Source organism: Cricetulus griseus, chromosome 6 (assembly GCF_003668045.3).
Source record: "Cricetulus griseus strain 17A/GY chromosome 6, alternate assembly CriGri-PICRH-1.0, whole genome shotgun sequence".
NCBI classification, from domain to species: Eukaryota; Metazoa; Chordata; class Mammalia; order Rodentia; family Cricetidae; genus Cricetulus; species Cricetulus griseus.
The window spans coordinates 122,300,477-122,321,172 of NC_048599.1; the positions used below are offsets into that span (position 1 = coordinate 122,300,477).

At 39.2% G+C, this 20,696-nt stretch overlaps 1 protein-coding gene across 1 annotated transcript; it reads right to left on the bottom strand.

The window, feature by feature from the left end:
* On the bottom strand, positions 1–20,485 carry Tnfaip6 (TNF alpha induced protein 6). The gene is made up of 6 exons (XM_027420446.2): positions 20,249–20,485; positions 14,919–15,056; positions 10,983–11,144; positions 6,866–7,094; positions 3,562–3,602; positions 1–640 (listed from the first exon to the last, which is right to left on the bottom strand). The coding sequence occupies exons 1-6, from the start codon at positions 20,340–20,342 to the stop codon at positions 477–479; spliced, it is 828 nt and encodes a 275-aa protein (XP_027276247.1). The 5' UTR covers positions 20,343–20,485; the 3' UTR covers positions 1–476.
* Positions 20,486–20,696: the final 211 nt, after the last annotated feature.

The window sequence follows — 20,696 nt, forward strand, 5'->3', positions numbered from 1 at the left end:
TTTGTGTCCAAGATTATTTATTACAGCAATATTTATGAATAAAGCAGGAAACGATCGTACTAGGAGATATTTACAGCTGCTCAAAGTCCCATTTTGTAGAAAATTCAGTGATCTTAGGAATTGTTCAAGCTGTAAATGTTAACATTACAAAACTATACATAATGCAAGAATGCCAAAACTCAAATACAAATACATATAATCACAAATATACATATACTACAAGTAGAAAAACAAATGGAAGACAAACACTGAAAAATCTTAAACACCAATTATTTCTATGGAGTAGAATTATGAAATTTTTTTTTACTCATTTGAAGTTTTCAGTATTTTTCAACTTTTCCTACATTTACATATTGCTTTCACATTTGGAAAAATAATAAATACATGTTAATAATAAAATACAAAAGTGAGAACAAAGGAGTTCCACAAGCTACAAACATAAATACTGTATGTTTTGAACATTTCTTTAAAAATGTTTATAGATGGCTGTATCTTCCAGCTAAGAGTTTTTTATTTCCAGTAGTAATTGTATTTTTGGTTTGGTTGGATTTGGATGCAGGATCCACTGTGACGTATTTAATCTGGAAACCTCCAGCTGTGACGGATGCATCACTCAGAAACTTCAAGGTCATGACATTTCCTGGGGGGAGGGGCACACATAAGAACAAAGAGGTTACTCCAGTTTGATTTGTCTGACGATTCAATGACTTACCATCTCACAAAAGAATACATAAAGACATGAATAAGACTCCAGAGTCCAGATGTACATTCTCAAGTTTTATAGTCTGTGGTTGTCACTCCCAGTGGAGCTACTGAGAAACTTGGTTTTTCAGACAGATTCTCAATGTTCCTGGTTGTCCTGGAACTCACTCTGTAGACCAGGCTGGCCTCAGAACTCAGGGATTTGCCTTCCTCTGTCTCCTGAGTGCTGGGATTAAAGGTCTGTGACACCAGTGCCTAGTGAAGGACTTTTATATTTAACTCCAGGACTCTAATCTCACGTGAGAAATGTCTTTTCTATTTTAGAAAACTCTCCAGGGCTCAGTGTGCCTGCACTATTATGCCCCTTGAATGAAATGCAAATCAATCAATCAATAAACATAATTTTAAAATAGGGTGCCTACTTAGCATGTTGAGGCTCTGGATTTGATCCCTAGCACCACAAGGGGAAAAAAGTTCTCCTTATGGACCGATCCACAGATCTATAAGAGCATGACAGTAGTTCAAGCTCATGATGTGTGGATGGGCTATAACTATAACTGATGGGGAACAATAAGCCTTACATTATTAAGGCACAAAGTTAGGGCTGGGTGTGGTGGCACATGCCTTCACCAGACTGTTAGTTCAAGGCTTAGCCTGGTCCACATAATGGTTTGCAGGCCAGATAGGGACACATAGTGAGAGAGATTCTGTCTCAAAAAATAAAATAAAACCAATCATCAACTAATAGAAAACAAAAGAAAAAAGAAAGCTAAGAAATAAACCTAGATGCCTACTTTTTAGACTGGACTTAAAATGTGGACTTAACATGTGTACCAGAAAATGTTCAAATAACATGCAGGGATATTTCAGGGGGAAAGATTTAATAAAACATTAATTATTACTATCACTTGTGTTATTGATGCTTGTCTGTGTGAGAACTTGCCATGGGATGCATGCGAGGTCAGAGGACAAATTTGTGGAGGTAATTCTTTCCTCCCACTTTTATCTGCTGAGCCATCTTTAAAAGTTTTTTATTTTATTTTTATATTTACTTATGCCATTTTAAGTATTTGTCTGCATGTTTGTATATGTGTGCATCACACTAATGCCTGGTGCACTCCAAAGAAGAGTCAGAGGAGGGCGTCAGAACCTCTGGAATTGGAGTTACAGCTGCTTATGAGCCACTATGTGAATGCTGGGACCTCTGGAAGAACAAAAGCTCTTAACCTTTGAGCTATCTTGGGAGCCCAGGAAGCCATTCTTAACTTCAATCCTCAACCCATAATTCAATTAAAAAACAAGTATATGGGGCTGTGGAGATGGCTCAGTGGTTAAGAGCACTTACTGCTTTTCCAGAGGACACCAGTTCAATTCCCAGCACCCACATGGCAGCTAACAAATGTCTCTAAGATCTACCTCTAACCCTCACACAGACATATATGAAGGCAAAATACCAATGCAAATTAAATAAAACTAAATAAAGTAATTAAAAAGTTCCTGGGTGATCCTCCTGCCTCTGCCTCCATACCCAGCACCGCTGTTGGTTTTTTGAGAAGTTTTTATGCCCCAAAGCTCAAAAGCCAACCTTGTAAAGCTCTAAAGCCACACTTGTTCAAATCTTCTGTTACCATAAAATATGTCCTTGAGATTAGAAAAATAAGAGGTTTATAGTGGGTTTCCCTTCTTGGAAAGAATGTAATAGTAATACATAAAGTTTAAACAGTAATCATTGAAGGAGAGAGTAGAATGCTTCACAGCTTATAAAAATGACACCTCAGAACCAAGAGTGCTGCAGGCAGGGTGTGGAGGCTGTTAAAAAGGACTTAAAGCTGCTTGCCCTCTTTGGAGCGCTGCTGTTCTTAGGTGCAAAGCATTGTGATAATTTTATGACTTGGAGAGAAAACAACCTATCAGAATGCCAAGAACTGTCAGTGGGAAGAGAAAGAAAACAGACTTCCGAGAAAACAAAGGATTTTGCTAAAAAAAAAAAAAAAAAAAAAAATTCAAAAGCAGTTTAGGGTAACTTCCAGAGTAGTGTTGCCTATTGTGATCAAATTTTGTTACTAAGGGACATCTTTAAAAGGGCATTACTTCTTAGAACATAAGCATACAAAATAACTCTGGGTGTGTATGCCTGTGTGATTTAGTAGGCATTGCCTATTATAAGCTAGCCTTTTGAGATTCACTACATAAATTAGCATACTAAAAGTTTCCTGTGGCTGCCAATCAAGAAACCTTTTTATCTCTGTGTAGCCCAGCACTTCCCTTTTCTTATGCAATGGCTGCTGAGAGTATCACAAGGCCCTGCAAGGAATGTTGTAATACAAATGTGATACAATGATGCAGTTGTTTACTATGATGGATGCTGTGTTTAACTACTCGACAATTCACTTCAGTGTTTTATCAATGGCTATTTCCAGCTACTATCATTATTATTGTTGTTGTTGGGCTGGAGAGATGGCTCAGCCCTTAAAGGCTAGGCTCACAACCAACAATATTATTATTATTGTTGTTGTTATTTGCTGTGCTGGGAAGCAAATCTAGGGCCACTGCATGTGCAAAGTGAACGCTCTACTATGGAGACAGTGCCAGTCCCCACTCATTTATTACCACTCCAAACTCCTGGGGATGCCAACAGCAGTTCTTAGGGACTTGTGGATTCGAGCTGATGCCTGCCAATGAAAACTGTCCACACAGACCATTTTGATTACAGAGCTTGCCAAAATCTTAAGAATAGAAACTGGCATTGTCACAAGCTAACATACCATTCTTAGTTCTCTGTTTTAAAGGGTGAATGATAATGACTTTGAGGGCGCTATGAAAAAGCCAATTTATGTTTTGCTGTAATTTGGGACTTACCTGTGCTAATGATGTCTTCTGGAAGTTCATCACCACAGTATCTGAAAGAGAATTTTTAGAAGTAAGAGTTCACACACAAAAGAAGCACACAACTATTGATGTAACTCTTATTTATGACAAAATATTTTATTCCCCACAATAGTGGCTCAATTTTCTCAAATCAAAAAAATTTTTTTTTTTTTTTTTTTTTTTTTGAGATAGGGTCTCATTTATATAGCCCTGGCTGTCCTGGAACTTAATATGTAGATAAGGCTGGGCTGGCCTAGAACTCACAGAGGACTGTTTTCCTCTGCCTTCCAATGCTGGAATAAGTTGTTTTTGTTTGTTTGTTTTGTTTTGTTTTGTTTTTAACTTGGATTTGTAAAGATGGAAAGAAATGTAGTTTTAGTTAATCTCAGAATCTTTCTTTTTTTCTTTCTTTTTTCTCCCTGAGACAGGTTCACATAATCCTGATACTCTGGAATTTACTACATAGACCAGACAGGCATTGAACTCACAGAGATCTGTCTGCCTTTGCCTCTTGAGTAGTATACTTATAGTGTGCACCATAACACCTAGTCTCACAGTTTTTTATTTTATTTTATTTTCTGAGTCAGGGTTTTTCTGTAGCTTTGGAGCCTGTCCTGGAACTCACTCTGTAGACCAGTCTGGCCTTGAACTCACAGAGATCCGCCTGCCTCCACCATCTGAGCACCATCTGAGCACTGGGACTCAGATGGCGCCACCACCACCACTCTTTTTTTTTTTTATTAGTTCAAGTTAGGGAACAAGCTTGTTTCACATGTAAGCCCCTTCTCCCTCTCCCTCCCCTCACCCCCCATCCCTCAGATACTCTTCTTAATGCTGTGAATTTTATGAGGAATAGGCATGGAGTCAGTGATAGAATACTTGCCTGTGTTCTTGGTCCCAGCCTTTACTCACAGCATTTTGGTAGTGATAGGCTGTGTGGATGTTTAGTTGATGGTATTATTACAAGCTATAGGATAAACTAATTAAAATGCAGGAAAGTACAGGTATGAAATATCTAAGTGTAGACCATATTGGTATAAGAGTCTGTTTTTCTTCTGACTCACGACTTGAAATAATTCCTTTATGAATTATTTAAAAATACACAGGGTTTTATAGCTTTCTAAAGCTACAATAATTCCAGAGAAAGGATGAGTATACTATAACGGAAAATTACACATATAAATACAATAAATAATAAGACATAAAAAATGGGGGGGCAGTGGAGGAGAGGAGGGAGAGGGAGACATGTGAATCAGGCTTGTTTCTAATGTATTTATCTATCTAACTATCTATCTATCTATCTATCTATCTATCTATCTTTTGCTTATTTTTGTTTTTTCAAGACAGGGTTTCTTTGTGTAGCTTTGGAGCCTATCCTGGCACTCGCTCTGGAGACCAGGCTGGCCTCAAACTCACAGAGATCCAACTGCCTCTGCCTCTTGAGTGCTGGGATTAAAGGTCTGGGCCACCAACACCCAGCCTTGTTTCTAATTTAAAGAAAAATAAATTTTAAAAAATGTGTCTAGGGGCCCCTCAGCTGGGGTATTTCCAGGAGTGGTGCTGACAAAAGTCCATCTTGGTCAGTATTTTATATTTTAGTAAAGCTTATTTCAAAATTGGCCCAAAATGCTAGAATTGATTTTTCTCCAGCAAATCTCGGGATTAACATGAGGCATTTTCCAGGCAATGGTGGTGCATGTCTTTAATCCCAGCATTCAGCAGGCAGAGACAGGTGTATCTCAATGAGTTCTAGGCCAGCCTTGTATAGTTCCAGGACAGCCAGATCTACACAAAGAACTGAACCGGGCATTGGTGGCGTACACCTTTAATCCCAGCACTCGGGAGGCAGAGGCAGGTGGATCTCTGTGAGTTCGAGGCCAACCTGGTCTCCAGAGTGAGTGCCAGGATAGGCTCCAAAGCTACACAGGGAAACTTTGTCTGGGAAAAAAAAAAGAAAAAAAAAAAGAAAAACCAAACTGAACCAAAACAAAACAAAGCAAATAAACAACAAAACCAAAACAAACAAAAATCCAAAACAACCAAACAAAAACCCACTGGGCATCTTGGATCATGCCCCAAATCCCAGCACTCAAGAGGCTGAGGCAGGAAGATTTCTATGAGTTCAATGTTATCCAAGAAATCTGGATCATCTTCAAGGTCAAAACCCCAAACTCTCAGATGAATACACAGACAACATTGAGCCTACTATGCCAGTAGCAAATCAGATTATTACCACTTTCATTTGACCCTCTACAGAGCAAGATCTCCACTTTCCCTCCTGCCTAAATTGGATTGGGAACACAAAAAGATTATGTCCCACCATGTTGAAAAATAAAAGAAGTAGGGTGGGAGTGTATTTCAGATGGTAGAGTGGTTGCTTTGAATATCCAAGGTCTTGGGTTCCACCCCCAGCATCTAATAAACCAGGCAGGGTGTCACAGACTGGAAGGTGGAGCACAAGAACCAGGTTCAAAGTCATTCTTCCATACATAGTGAGTTTGAGGCTAGCGTGGGCTACAGAAAAATCACTTTGTGCACAAGGTGAGAGTGAGAGTAGAAGAGACTGACTTGACCATTTTAATGGAAAATTCATTTCCTGTGTCTTTAGTCATGTGAGGTTTTGACTAGACAATGAGGTTTTATAAATCAACAATCAAAGGCAGCTTCACTGCTTTTGTAATTAGTATAGGTACAGCCAATTAAGTAAAATCTTTGTTGGTAAATTATATGAAAGCCAGAGGTTATAAACATGCCTATAATCCCAATGCTTTGGAGGTAGAGGCAGGGTAATCAGGAGTTCAAGGCTTGTCTAAACTACAAAATGAGTTCAAGGCCAGCCTGCAATGCAGAGCCCTGCTGTGGTGGCACACAATTTTAATCTCAGTATTTGGGAGGCAGAGGCAGATGGATCTCTGTGAGTTTGAGGCCAGCATAGTCTACAGAGCTAGTCCCAGGACAGCCAGGGCTACACAGAGAACAAAACAAAAACAAACAAAGAAAAAAAAAAGTAGGCTTGAAAGGAAGAAGACAAGGAAGAAGAGGAAGAGGGGAAAAAAGCAACAGTTTCTGTTGGAGAGAGTAGAAATTCTAGTGGAGAGAGTAGAAATTCTGATGGAGAGAGTAGAAATTCTGATGGAGAGAGTAGAAATTCTGATGGAGAGAGTAGAAATTCTGATGGAGATAGTAGAAATTTTGAGTATCAACAATATTGTAGGAACAACGGAGAGAAAACCAAAGAAGCATGAGATAAACACTGTAAATCCCCTGATGATCCTGTGTGGGAAGCATTACCCACCTTCCTACAAAGCCATGGACGTCATCATAGCTGTCATATATTTCTACATAGTCGGCCAGGCAGCCTGGGTCGTGTTCAAGGTCAAAGTCCAAAAAGCTCAGATGAATTCGCTGACCGTACTTGAGCCGAATGTGCCAGTAGCAGACCTGGTTATCGTCATACTCATTTGGGAAGCCTGGAGACTTAAAAATTCGCTTTGGATCTGTAAAGACACCACCACACTCCTTTGCTGAAATAGGAAAGGAAAGTTTACTTAGACATTATTTATTATTTTTATATAAAATACTAAAGAACTATATTATCCATAGTACATTGTATATGCTTACAGCTAATAGTAGTTTCTAAATTTTCTTTAAACTTGAAAAAAATTGTTTTAAAGATTTTATTTATTATGTATACAGTCTTCTGCCTTCATGTCAACTGAGGGCATCAGATCTCATTCAAGATGGTTGTGGGCCACCTTGTGGTTGCTGGGAATTGAACTCAAGACCTCTGGAAGAACAGTTAGTTTTCTTAACCGCTGAGCCATCTCTCCAGCCTTAAGCTTGAAAATTTTAGTGTGTGTGTGTGTGTGTGTGTGTGTGTGTGTGTGCATGTGTGTACTACCTTCAGGATTCAATCTCCTTCTGCCAGGAGTCACAGTGATGGTTAAACTCTCAGGTCATTAGGCTTGGTGACAAAGTCCTTTACACATTGTGCCATCCTACAGGTCCAATTCCTAAATTTTCTAAAATTTGAACATGGACTACTTGTGAATTTTTAAATGTGAAAATAACAACATTTGTTTTTTTGGTTTTTTTTTTTTTTGCATTTTTCCTTGCTTCAATTTTTTAAGGCATAAAATGTACAAACCTTTTATAAATACTTTGGTGTATTTTGCCAAATACATATTCATGCTACCAATGGTCTAATCAAGATGATGGGGATTTTATCCAGTAGTTGCCAGACTGTTGCCTTCAGCCACTCACTTATACCAATAGATCTTGTAAATTCTATTTGCAAGATCTTTTTATAAAAGTCACATTAACTGAGTGGTGGTGCACACCTTTAATCCCAGCACTCTGGAGGCAGAGGCAGGATGATCTCTGTGAGTTCAAGGCCAGCCTGGTCTACAGAGTGAGTTCTAGGACAGCCAGGGCTACAGAGAGAAACATGTCTTGAAATAAAAAAAAGTCACTTTAATCTAATTAAAATAATTTGTAATCTATGCCTCCTCTTTCTCTCTCTCCTTTTGAGACAGAGTCCCCAGACTGGCTTGGAACTTACCAAGGAAGATTAGGACAGCCTTGAATTTGTGACAGTCTTCCCTATGTCCATCTCTTTTACTAGGATGGATTATTGGTGTGCTATGCCACATTTGCTTTTCCCTTGCTCTTTTGGATACTGAAGCTTTAAGCCAAACCTAACAAGAGCTAAGCACAGGTCATACTACTAAGAGATACTGCAGCACCAAGTCTGTACTTTCTAGAACAGTAGAATTCAGGATTTGGTGGCAGATTCTTGTTTGTTTCTATCATTTGTTTCTTAAACTGCAGTATGTCATATAACCCATGTTAAGAAAAACAAATAAAAAACAAAAACTAAACCCAAAGAAAGTCAGGATTGATGATTTACAACATGACCTAGAGAGAAAACTATGGAAGAGGTTGGGCAATTTTAAATTCTCTGTGAGTTAAGGTCTGTCTAGAGGTGGTAGAATGTGGAAGCTAAAATTACTGGGTGTGGTGGCACAAGCTTTTAGCCCCAGCATTCCAGAGGCAGGCAGGCAGAACTTTGTGAGTTTGAGGCCAGCCTAGTCTACAAAGTGAGTTCCAGGACAGTCAGCGATACACATAGAAATTCTTATCTCGAAAAATAAAACAAAAAATACCCAAAAAACAAAAAACCTAGCCTATTTGGTGGAGGCGATCACTCTGGGTATCATTTGATGGGGAGTGTGTGTGTGTGTGTGTGTGCATTTGTGTGTGTGTGTGTGTGTGTGTGTGTGTGTGTGTGTGTGTGCTAGTGAATGTGTGTGTGTAAGACTAGAAGATAATTTTGGGTATTGTTCTCAGGAACTATCTACTTTTTTTTTTTAAAGACAGGGTCTATCATTACCCTGGAATTCAACAAGTAGGCTATGCTGGATGGCCATCAAGCCCCAGGGTCCTCCTGTCCCTGCCTCCCCAGTACTGGGATTATAAGTGTGTGTAGCCATGACTGGGTGTTTTTAATTTGTTTCTCCATTTATTTTTTAAACATGAGTTCTGGGCTTTAATCTCAGTACCTAAGAGGCAGATCTCTGTGTATTTGAGGCCAGCCTGTTCTACATAGGGAATTCCGGGTAAGTCGGGGCTACATAAAAAGACACTGTCTCAAAAAAAAAACAAAGAACATGATTATCACCAACAACAGAAAATTCATTCTGGATATTGAATTCAGTTCCTCGTGCTTACAAAGCAAGTACTTCATTGACTGTGTTATCTTTCTAGCTTGAAAACTTTTCTAAAAATACTATTTTTATTAAAAAATGGAAATTCTATTTATAGCCCAGGTTAGCATCAAATTCCTGATTTTCCTGCCTCAGTCCATGGAGTGCTAGGATTCAGCGAGTGTCGAAGGTCACACAAGGATATACTCAATAAGTAGCTACTAATACGGTTACATGTCTGTTAAAGACAAGGAACCATGTTAAAGACATGGAACTCACTATGTAGTCCAGTCATAAAGCCCAAGATGGCCTTGAACTTGCTACATGGGCCTTGAACCCTGATCCTCCTTCCAAGTGCCACCAGGCCTGACTAGGATTCTAATTGGTGAAGACAAGATTCATAAGTATTGTCGATAGTGGTGCATTCTGGAAGCAGAGGTAGGCAAATCTCTGAATTGGAGGCCAGCCTAGTCTACATAGTCAGTTTAAGGCCAGCCAGGGTGAGACCCTGTTGAGAAAGGGGAGGTGGTGTTCAAGGCTATTCTTTGCTGCACAGTGAAACTCTGCCTTAGAAACCAAAACATTTGAGACTGGAGAGATGGCTCAGAGGTTAAGAGCACTGGCTGTTCTTCCAGCATCCCTGGGTTCAAGTCCCAACAACCACATGGTAGCTTACAACCATCTCTTTTTTTGATGCAGGGTCTCACTATACAGCTTTGGCTGGCCTGGAACTCACTATGTAGTCCAGGCTGGCCTCAAACTTCCAGAGATCTGCCTGCTTCTGCCTTCCTCCTGACAGCTGAGATTAAAGCCATTCACCACCATTCTTGATTTTACTCTAGAGTCTGGCAATGATTGTTAACAATGACTAAATATACAGTAGTATAGCACAGGTTGGGACTGAAACTTAAAGTATGTACAGTATGTACAAATTGATTTGAGTCTACATAGTGAGTTTCAGGACAGCCAGGGACAAGCAATGAAACCCTATCTAAAGTAACAAAGACAAAAAAAAAAAAAAAGGAAACAAAACAAACAAACAAAACCCTCAAAACAGCAACTGCAGTAACAAAACAATGCCCAAACAAACAAACCAAGGAACCTAAGTGATTTGTAGATCGAAGTGTTGTGATAAATGCCCCTACTTGTTTCGAATGAGTGTAGTATCCAGCTCTAAGCAAAATTCTTTCAACTTGGAATCCACTTCATTTGGAGCTATAAGTTGCTCATGGACACACAAGACTGTTCTCTGATGGTCAGGACCATTAAACAGTGCTGTGACAGGAGCCTAGCATATTGCTATCACTCTTCTACTGTGATATGGAATTCCACATACGGTAGATTCAATACTTCATCACAGTAGTGTGTTAGCAAATGCCAGAAAGACTGTGTAACATAATAAATAACACTTCATTGTGTTGTCTGGGAGAATAGGTCTGACAAGAAGAGTCTGCTTTTTTCTCTAAGAGCATGAACAAAGATTACCTCTCCTTTAGTGTGAATGACGGAACACAATGCAATGCCCTGAAGAGCAAGGAAGGACCTATGAATGGTAGGCATAATTTTATCATCATCACGGTCACCACATTCACTCATTTTTAGACAGAAAAGCTGTTTCCTTTTAGTAATCTCTTGGTAGGTAACTGCTTTGCTGTTGTTTGTGTAACTATTTTTGCAAATACAGAATTATCATTTTGAAGAGCTAACCATGTGGGTTGTAGCAATAGGCATCCCATCGCTCACTCCTGTTGAGCCGGATTCCGTAATCGATAATACCAGTTTTCCCAAATCCACAGTTGGGCCCGGGTTTCACTATGGGGTATCCAACTCTTCCCTTGGCCATCCATCCAGCAGCACAGACATGAAATCCTGAAAGAGGGAGAGAAGCTTGTGGATTCACTCAAAAAATGTCCCCAACCTGGTAGGAGGAGGCAACCACTTCCTACTGTAAGTTTCTCAAGTGGCCAAACCCACTTTGTATAGAATGAGAAACCCCTTGATTGTAGCTCTGGAGACTGAGCAGAAGGATCAGTTCAAGGCCAGACTAGCTACATAGAATAAGCACCAAGCATTGGGCCTTAAGTTAAATACCTAGTGCTGCAAACAAAACAAAACACCAAACCAAACCAAAGTTTGAATACAAATAAATCATACCTTTTTTTCTTCTCTCATTTTTTTTTTTTTGAGACAGGATTTCTCTGTGCAACAGGCCTGGCTGTCCTGGAACTCACTTTGTAGACCAGGCTGGCCTTGAACTCACAGAGATCCCCCTGCTTCTGCTCCCTGGGTGCTGAGATTAAAGTCATGCACCACTACAATCCACTTACTTTTATGTTTTTCCTTAAGACAGGATCTCATATACCCCAGGCTGGCCTCAAACTATTTAGCTAAGGCTGACCCAGAATGTCTAATGCTCCTGCCTTCACCTCTGAAGTACTATATAGGATTACAGCCTCACCATGCCTGTCTATGAAATTTGAATTCTGTCTTGTACTAGCTAGTGGGCCTATTTGAAAACAGAAACAAATGCAGGGAGAGTAAGATTAAGTTCCATGGTGAGTATGAGAACCACCTGATTTCAGATCCTTGAGCAGTTGTCTGAGGAAACTGAGTGCACATTTGATTAAAAACCTGTAGCCATCCGTCTGTGAATTCAACTAACCGGGAATCAAAATTGCCTCCTTACAGTTCTGCATCTGAGATGGTGCAGTTCAGTGACAGAGCACTTGCTTCACATGCATGATGCCCTAAATTAAGCCCTGCCAGAGAAGTCCATTTAAACATGTGCAAACATTTTTCTTGTAGTTATTTCTTCAGAACTATCTTTAAAAAAAACAAACCAACTTATTTAGCTTCATTTTCTTGGCCTTGGTATAAAGGTGTCAGATCCCCTGAATCCAGAATTGCAGATAGTTATGAGCTGCCATATGGGTGCTGGGAATTGAACCTGGGTCCTCTGGAAGAGCAGCAGCCAGTGCTCTTAACCTCTGAGCCATCTCTCTAGTCCCAGAACTATCTTTATACAGTGCTTACATTATGGTAGATATTCTAAGTAATCTCTGATTTAAAATACAGAGGGTATTTGTATCTTTAATATCAATACTCAGGAGGATCACAAATTTGAGACCTGCAAGACTTTGTCTCAAAAAAAAAATTAAAAAAACCACTAATAAAAACCAATCAAGCAAACAATCAACTAAAACAAAAAGGAGTTGTGGGTGTAGGTTGGTGGTGGCATGCCTGAGCCTGAGCAACAGGGTCTGGTCCTGGGTTTGATCCATAGGACTTGAGCATCCTTGGATTCTGATTGTCAGTAGTGATCTTGGAAAGAATCCCTTACTAATGCTGTGGGATAACTTACAGCTATGTGTTTGTCTTGGATAAAGTATAATAATAGCATGGGCTTTGTCAGGTATTTGCCTATAAGGAAGAGAGTTCTGAAGGGGAGACTCAAAGGAGAGGGTAGCCAGCTTTCTTGTAAAAGAAGCAAATAGTAGCACCCAGGCATAGTGCTACACATCTTTAATCCCATCACTTGGGAGGCAGAGATAGATGGGATAACTGTGAGTTCAAGGCTAGCCTGGTCTACAAGCAAGTTTCACTCTGGGAGCTATATAGTGAGACATAAATTTGGGAGGATGAGGAAGGATTAGCTCAATATCAGCCTCAGTTACGCATCGAGACCAATGTGGGTTATGTGGGATTCTGTCTCAAAGCAAACAAACAAAACTCACAAAAACAAAACAAAACAAACAAAAACCAAACAACTGACCAAACACCCAAATAACAGTAGCAGTTAATTGCTGGAGTTTTCAGGAGGCCTCTTGGCATCATCTTCCAAGTTGTTTTTCCCCTACCATTATAGGGAAATTTTAAGCACAGCACAACCGGTCATAATTAACCTGTGTCTAATATATTCTAATATATATATTGTTGTTGGATTTTTTTGTTTGTTTTTGTTTTTTCTTTTTTTGTTTTTTCGAGACAGGGTTTCTCTGTGACTTTGGAGGTTGTCCTGGAACTCGCTCTGTAGACCAGGCTGGCCTCGAACTCATAGAGATCTACCTGCCTCTGCCTCCCGAGTGCTCCATCACTGCCTCACAGTTTTTAATACTGTGGTACAGTAGTACAGATACATTCTCTTCCTGTCAAAACGTATTTTTACAAACGCCTGGGCATGGTGGTACATACCTATAATCCCACTGGGAAGATTACAAGTTTGAGGCCAGCATGGACTATATAGTGATACTCTTATCTTGAAAACAGAAAACAAAACAAAACAAAAAACTAAGAAAGAAGTTCCTTAAATTATAATATTTTTACTACCATGGAAGGCGTTGAGGTCCTTGTGCTCACAGATAAATTCCTAGGGGAACCAGGAATGTTAAACACACAGGGTTGTTTCTTCAAAGAGAGAAAGATGTACAACCTGCTTTCTGCCAGGAAGTCTGGGAACGGAAGTGAGAAGCCTAGAGACCTTGGTGCTATCTATGTGGCTGAGACCACAGTGGATCCTTCTCCAGACCCTTTCTGTGACCCTTGTCAATCTATAGACTCTATCTTTATGGAAGGTGCCACATGTAGTCAATCTATAGACCCATTTTTATGGAAGATATCATATGTACTTTACAGAGTTTCCATGTCATCACATCTTAAGCTTTGTTGTGCACATGGGTTAATTATCACCAGCTGTGTTGTGTTTAAATATGCCTAGAATAAACCACTCAGGGTCAGACTCCCAAAGTTTGAACCAACACCAGCTACTGAGTCATGTTGAAACGAACTACCATCTCTCATCCCTTGGAATGTTATTCTAATGACCGTGGTGGTCACAGAGACCCCGTCTGGGTAAATATTTGGAAAATTGCAGAATTTAATACCCAAGGAAACCAACATTCACATGTCAAGGTAGATAGAACGATATTTTAAGTGAATACCAATTACAGGAACATTAATACACAGTGTTTCAATGAGAACAAGGTAAGGGGGTCTTTATTTTCCTTCGCTGCTTATTTTTAGATCGCAGACCTTCTATCTACCCTCCCCCCTTTAGAAATCTTGGGGACAGAGAATTGAGGAGCCATGCTGTGCTATGGCCTTGTAACACCTTCCCTTTGCAGCTGCAAGGTAAGTTTGTGGTCCTGTCTAGTATGTGACTCACTTCTGTGCCAGGAGTCACCTGGACTAAGTCAGACTAAATCACATGAGTGGGTCCTGGGTCCCCCGAGGAATCTACAAAAGTCTGAAACCTCACTTTTTTCCTTTCTGTTCCCTCACTGTTCAAGTCCCAGTCATGTCTCCCTGCAGCCCCTGATGTTGTCTGGAGGCTCCCTCTCCTCACAAAGCTCATTCTGATGGGTAGTATCCTGTCAGCTCCTTACTCAAACTCACTGTATCTCTGCCATGACTTTTATTTTCTTAGTTTTCACTGGATGCTATCCAACCCCCCATGAGATGCTGTTACTAGGAGCTTCTGACTCTAGGCTGAAGGAATGAAGGAATTCCCAGAAAGCAAAGATAGTCTCATAACATAAAGAACAATCCCAAAGGGTTTGAGAGAAAAGTCTTAACAAGGGTTATAGGAGGGGCAGAATCCCCTCACCAAGGGTGAATAAGAAGAAAAATTGTTATCAAGTTAGTTACCAATCTTTCTGGCTGCTTCTAGCTGCTTGTAGGTGGCGAGGCGGCCACCTTCAAATTCACATACAGTCTTGGCTTCTGCATAGGTGAGCTTGTATTTGCCAGCCCGAGCTTCTCGGTGGTACACACCCGCTGCTTGTTCTGTGAATTTACAAAATGGCATCAATGCACTATTATCCATTCTTGTAGAACAAAGGAAATTTTGCCTCAGTAGGAAGATTACATCAGATACATGTTCTTGCCAAAGAAATTTCTAGGTCAGCTGCCATGGTAGTTAACTTTTTATTGTTAGAAAACTTCAGGGAGAAAAAGAATGAGGGGGAATTTTGGGGGGAACAGAGGACGTATAAAGACTGGTGTTTAGATTGTTTCTGATATCGTGAAAGGAAGTTTTTAAAATACATTATATTTCTAGACTAACCACAAGTAATAAAGTTTTGGTATTCTTTTGGCTTTATGTCTTTTTCAAAAAAAATAATTCATTTAAATGTATTTTATGTGCATTGGTGTGAAGGTGTCATATCCCCTGCAACTGGAGTTACAGACAGTTGTAAGCTGCCATGTGGGTGCTGAGAATTGAACTCTGATCCTCTGTAAGAGCAGCCAGTGCTCTTAACCATTGAGCCATCTCTCCAGCCCCTGGTTTTAAGTCTTAAAAGCTTGGAAAGGTAGATGAAGGAAGCAGATGAAGGAAAAAGATGAAGGAAGGAAGCTTAGAAAGCAAAATAAACCAGTGGAAAATGACTTCATATGGAAGCTCACAAATTAGGCAGACAAGCCCATTTGAGGAGATGATCTAGATGATATAGTTGAGTATTTAGTAAAGAACTTCAAAACAGTGAGGAAATCTGAAGGAACACCCAACAAGCAAGTTGAACAGTAAAGAAAAGAGATTTGAACACAGCAAAGAAAAAAAATTGGCACATCTCTGCTTTTTTTTATTTTTTTGTTCACATGTTGTCTCCAGCATATTTTAGGAGATGGCAAGGCACACACACCCTGTCTTCCAGTAGGTCACTGTTTCAATGAATTGTTTGGGTACTGCAGTGATGTCTCCATAGAAACAGTTTGAAGAGTTCCCAGGACAATAGTCACAAGTTTATCTCCAATAGTGCTAGCAGTACCACCCAACTGTCTAGATCACTATTGAGTATATTTGTATACTGATCTGCCACATCAGCCACTGTGGAGATGTTCCCAGTGAATTCTTGGATGCCTCAGCACACTGTGAGACATACATCCAGAAACATGTCCTGATTCAACTCATTTTTCTCTTCCCCAAACTAAAATTGACTCTGCCACAGTTTGAAGGGAAAATATGCTGGTTTTGTTTCATATTTTCCTAGACTCCAAAGATTCCCATTGTCATAAATTATATGGTAAAGGCCCTTCACTTAGAGAAGACAACAGTCATTTTGACATTTTTTTCTATTTTGATGCAAGGTCTCTTGTGCCCCAGGCTGACCTCTAATTAGCTATATAGCTGAGGAAGACCTTCAGTTCTAATCTTCCTACCTTACCCTCCGAGTGCTGGTCCTACAAGCATGTAACTCTTGGTTTTACATGGTACTGGGGAATCTAACCAGGGTTTTTGTTTGTTTGTTTGTTTTTTGTTTTTTTTTTTTTTTCATGCTAGGCAAGCACTCTACCAACTGAGTTTATAGCCCACACTTATGGACCAGAAAACATTAGCAACATCAGATGATTACCAGTGGAGATGATTTTTGCCTTGTAAATGACCTGCTACCCTGGTGCCCTTCATGTGGCAAAGCCTCAATACACTCATTAATTTCCAGTTTTATTCTCTTAAGCATGTAGATTGATGAATTTTCCTAAGTGTTGTGGAACAAGCCCTGTCCCTCAAAGATTTGCATGGGTGGGCAACTAAAGTATATTCATCAGTTTTTAAAAATTCTAAATTTATGTTTATACGTGTTTTTTCGTGCATGTATATTTGTGTACCACAGGTGTGCCTAGTGTTTGAGGATTCAGAAGAGGGCATTGAAGCCTTTGGAACTGGAGTTACAGATGGTTTGAACAGCCAGGTGAGTCTTAGGAATTGAATTTTTATCCTTTCTTTTTATTTTTATCCTATTCTTAACCACTGAGCCATCTCTTCAGCCGTTTTGTTTGTTTATTTGGTTAGTTGTTTTTTGTTTTTTACGTAGGATCTTGGTATATGGCCCAGGCTGGCCTGTATCAGCCATTTAAGTGAGAAAATTAAAGTATGTATCACCACACTAAGTATCTTTATCTTAGACACTATGCCTTTTGGTATAGAAAAAGGATGAATGCTTAATTAAATAATTTATTATAAATATTGTTATTGGGGCTGGAAAGATGGCTCAGTGTTTAAGAGCACTGACTGCTCTTCCAGAGGTCCTGGGTTCAATCCCCAGCACCCACATGGCAGCTTACAACTGTCTGGAACTCCAGTTCCAGGTTATCTGGCACTCTCACATGGACATACATGCCGGCAAAACACCAATGCACATAAAATAGTAAATATTGCTAAAAATAAAACTTAGAAAAAATTATACAAATTATTTTAATGTATGCCAACTCTTCCTCAAACTGGTTTCCTTAATATTTTACTTCAAACATGAAATACATTTCTGGGGAGAGATTAGCAAAGAGTTTTAGAAAATAATTTCAAATTTTCTTATCAGTAATTAAAAAAAAAACTATTGGAAACTGGTGACATGTGTCTGGGTAATAAGATTATTATAACTGAAACAACAAACTTCATGTGCCATAATTTCAGTTTGTTAAATATTTCTATTCCGTTTTTGCCTTATGAGCAAGCACACTGAGAATTCTTGATGTACGTAACTGACTAACTAAGGAAGTTAATGGAATAGTTTGTGAGAAAGTCTCACTATGTAGCCTATGCTTTCCTTGGAGTCTCTATTGTTCTGCTTCAGCCTCTTGAGTCTTGGTGATTACAGAACTTCTTTCTCAGGAACAATTCTACATGAAGTTTCTTTGGATTCTTTGTTTGTTTGTTTGTTTGTTTGTTTGTTTTGAGACAATGTCATTTCCCAGATCAGGCTGGCCTGAAACTCACTATGTAGATCAGGTTGGCTTCAAACTCACAGAGATCTGCCTGCCTCTTGAGTGCTGTACATTTGATCCTGCCTAGGGATGATTATAAACAGCAGTCTGAGTGTATATTTGTTAACTTTATTTATTTATTTAGTTAGTTTTGGGGCTAATTTTTGCTTTGTATTCCGTGCTACCCCGGAACTCTCAATCTTCCTACCTTAACCACTCATGTACTGGAAGTACAAAATCAAGACTATTGTTGTTTTAAAGTGTTATTTGTTACTTAAAATATTTCTGGGTTTAGAATTTAAAGCTATTAAGATGAAACTTAGTACAAGGAAACTCTAACATTTAGAAGATGCATGCATCTAAAGAAACAATATTTTGTTAATATTCCTACTCTGCCACTTAATTAAAAAAAGCTGAATTTTTTTTCTCCCATTGCCAAATGACAACAGTGGACTATAGGCTCTGGTTTCTGCCAGTTTTCCTGGGAGGAGTTAGGTAAGCTTGTAGACAGTTAGGTAAGCTAGATGAGGAAACTTGGGCCTCAGTTTCCTCATCTAGCAAATGGGAATAACGACAGTTAATGCACCCCACTGGGAGCTTATGGTATGTAATTGTCCCTCTTTGGCAGACTCAGTGCAAAGAATGAAAATAATTGTTCTCTCAATGTTCAAGATCCATGTTGACTGAGTGACATCTCTTGTCTATTAGTTGCTTTCTTGTTAAGTTGCCGTTAAGAAATTAGAAGTCACAGAGTTCAAATGTCCTGTTCTTCACAGTTGGTACCAGATCCCTCCCTTCAAATCCAACTGTCTTTTCTTCCTAAATAGGCACTAATATTATATTGATCCAACCAACTGTAAACAATTTGTGCTGGGCTGACAGGTCAGTCGTTTGTTCCAGATCGAAGCATTTGATGGGGTCTCAAACTCCTGATCCGTGTGTGCCCTTAACAAAGGTTTGGCTTGCTTCTCTCCAATGCTGGGGGCAGAACTGCTTTTTATCCCTGTTTACATTTTTGTTCATACACATTCATTACAAAAACAATGACTTCAAATTACTCAATCCCAGGAGAATTTGATAGCATTTCAAACTATCCCCATATGATTTTAATTCTTCCTAGCTTTATGGTGTTTTCTCCATTTCTGACAAACGTGTATATATTTCCTCAGTTGGACTGTGTGGACTACATTAATTTCAGAGCCCATCTTGACTAAATGGTCACACTGCAACTAGTTACTGGCTTGAGCTGGAAAAGGAGGCAGCAAGGCTGTGCTTTTCAGATCCAGCTTTTTAATGAAGTCCTCATGGTTACAATTACTACCAAAGAGAACCCCACTGAAAGGGGAACAGAGACTACAACCATGTGTTGCCTAGCAAGCATAAAACTAAGATCTAGGTTAATTTTGCTTTCTCTTTATTTCTTTATTCTGTGCAAGAATAATATGACCCCCTACCAAACAATCAAAAGAAAAAATTCTCTATTAAGTACAATAATGAACAAAATACAACCTCAATTGAATCATAAGGATTCTATTATTGCTTTGAGTACAATAATGAGTTAATGTTCATCTCTGTGTTAATAGTCACTTATTGGTCTATTGTTCATCTTTAGTGTTTAGCCTAAGTAATCCCTTACATTTAACAAGACAACAAAAAGAACTTGCCTCATTTAAACAAAGGTCTAGGAAAGTACTTACATGACAAAAAGAACCAAAGCCTGAGGAATACATTAAAAGTACAAAGCATTTTTAAAATTTTTTTTTCCTGCATTACATTCTAGTCTTTTAAGACAGTCAAAAGATGGTTAGAAAAATTAAGATGTACCCTACATGGAGTTCAGAACTGTTGTAGAAGTTCTGCATCTCCCTCCCATCTTACCTGAACTCATTACTGTGAATGCAGTTGAAATAATAATAATAATAATAATAATAATAATAATAATAACAACAACAACAACAAAATCCTATTGTGCTGTTCACTTAGTTTCATATAGGAATACCCACCAGTGAGCTATCATGTCTGCTTTGAAAATCTTAACATATATTTTCACAATAACACATCTTAACCCCTGTTTTTTGGTGTAAAAGAATAGCCTTTAGTTTAAAAAGCAAACTTCCTTTGTTTAATGGCATGTCAGTCAGCATCTCTCTTTTTAAAGAATTTTCTGTGAAAACATCAGCCTTGAACATGCTAGAAAATTTTACTCCTTCGATTAAGTCCTTTGTGATGTCAAAGGATCCGACATTCCCAACACGAAGCCAGCAAGTGAAGTTTCTTACCAAGCCATATGGAGTTATGAAAGATTCCATTCTTGAATCCCCATCCATGAACCTCTTCCCACAGCAAGACGCATAAGCAAATGAGGACGACCATATCTTCAGTTGCAGAGCCGTTTACAGTGTCGGGGCTGTCCACGAGAAATTCTCAGAGTAGCAGCTGGAATGCGGCTGAAACATCTGGTTTCCACATCTTTTAAATAGTTTTTTTCGGCTGTGAGGTCAGCATGTACTCTCCAATGGCACTTTCCGTTGCAGAGCTAGTTACACAATTAGTTCAGTGTCTGAAGCAAGAAGCCCTCTGACTCATTTGCATTGGCAACCAGAGCAGAGGGAGCGGGATGAGCACCCACGTTTTAAATTCACTTTCTCAGAAAGCAAGTTCGTTTATTGTGCCAGTCACCAACACTTTTCTGTTAGGAAGTTTGTGTCATTTGGTGCAGATTCAGAA

What these genes read in the sequence shown, in the direction of transcription:
- Tnfaip6 (XM_027420446.2), bottom strand. Translation starts at nt 20,342, where the DNA reads ATGGTCGTCCTCATTTGCTTATGCGTCTTGCTGTGGGAAGAGGTTCAT. An exon ending in CTATTGCTACAACCCACATG is followed by an intron (nt 7,095 to 10,982) that starts GTTAGCTCTTCA and finishes TTCCTATTTCAG; the next exon opens with CAAAGGAGTGTGGTGGTGTC. An exon ending in GTCCATGGCTTTGTAGGAAG is followed by an intron (nt 3,603 to 6,865) that starts GTGGGTAATGCT and finishes ATTCTCTTTCAG; the next exon opens with ATACTGTGGTGATGAACTTC.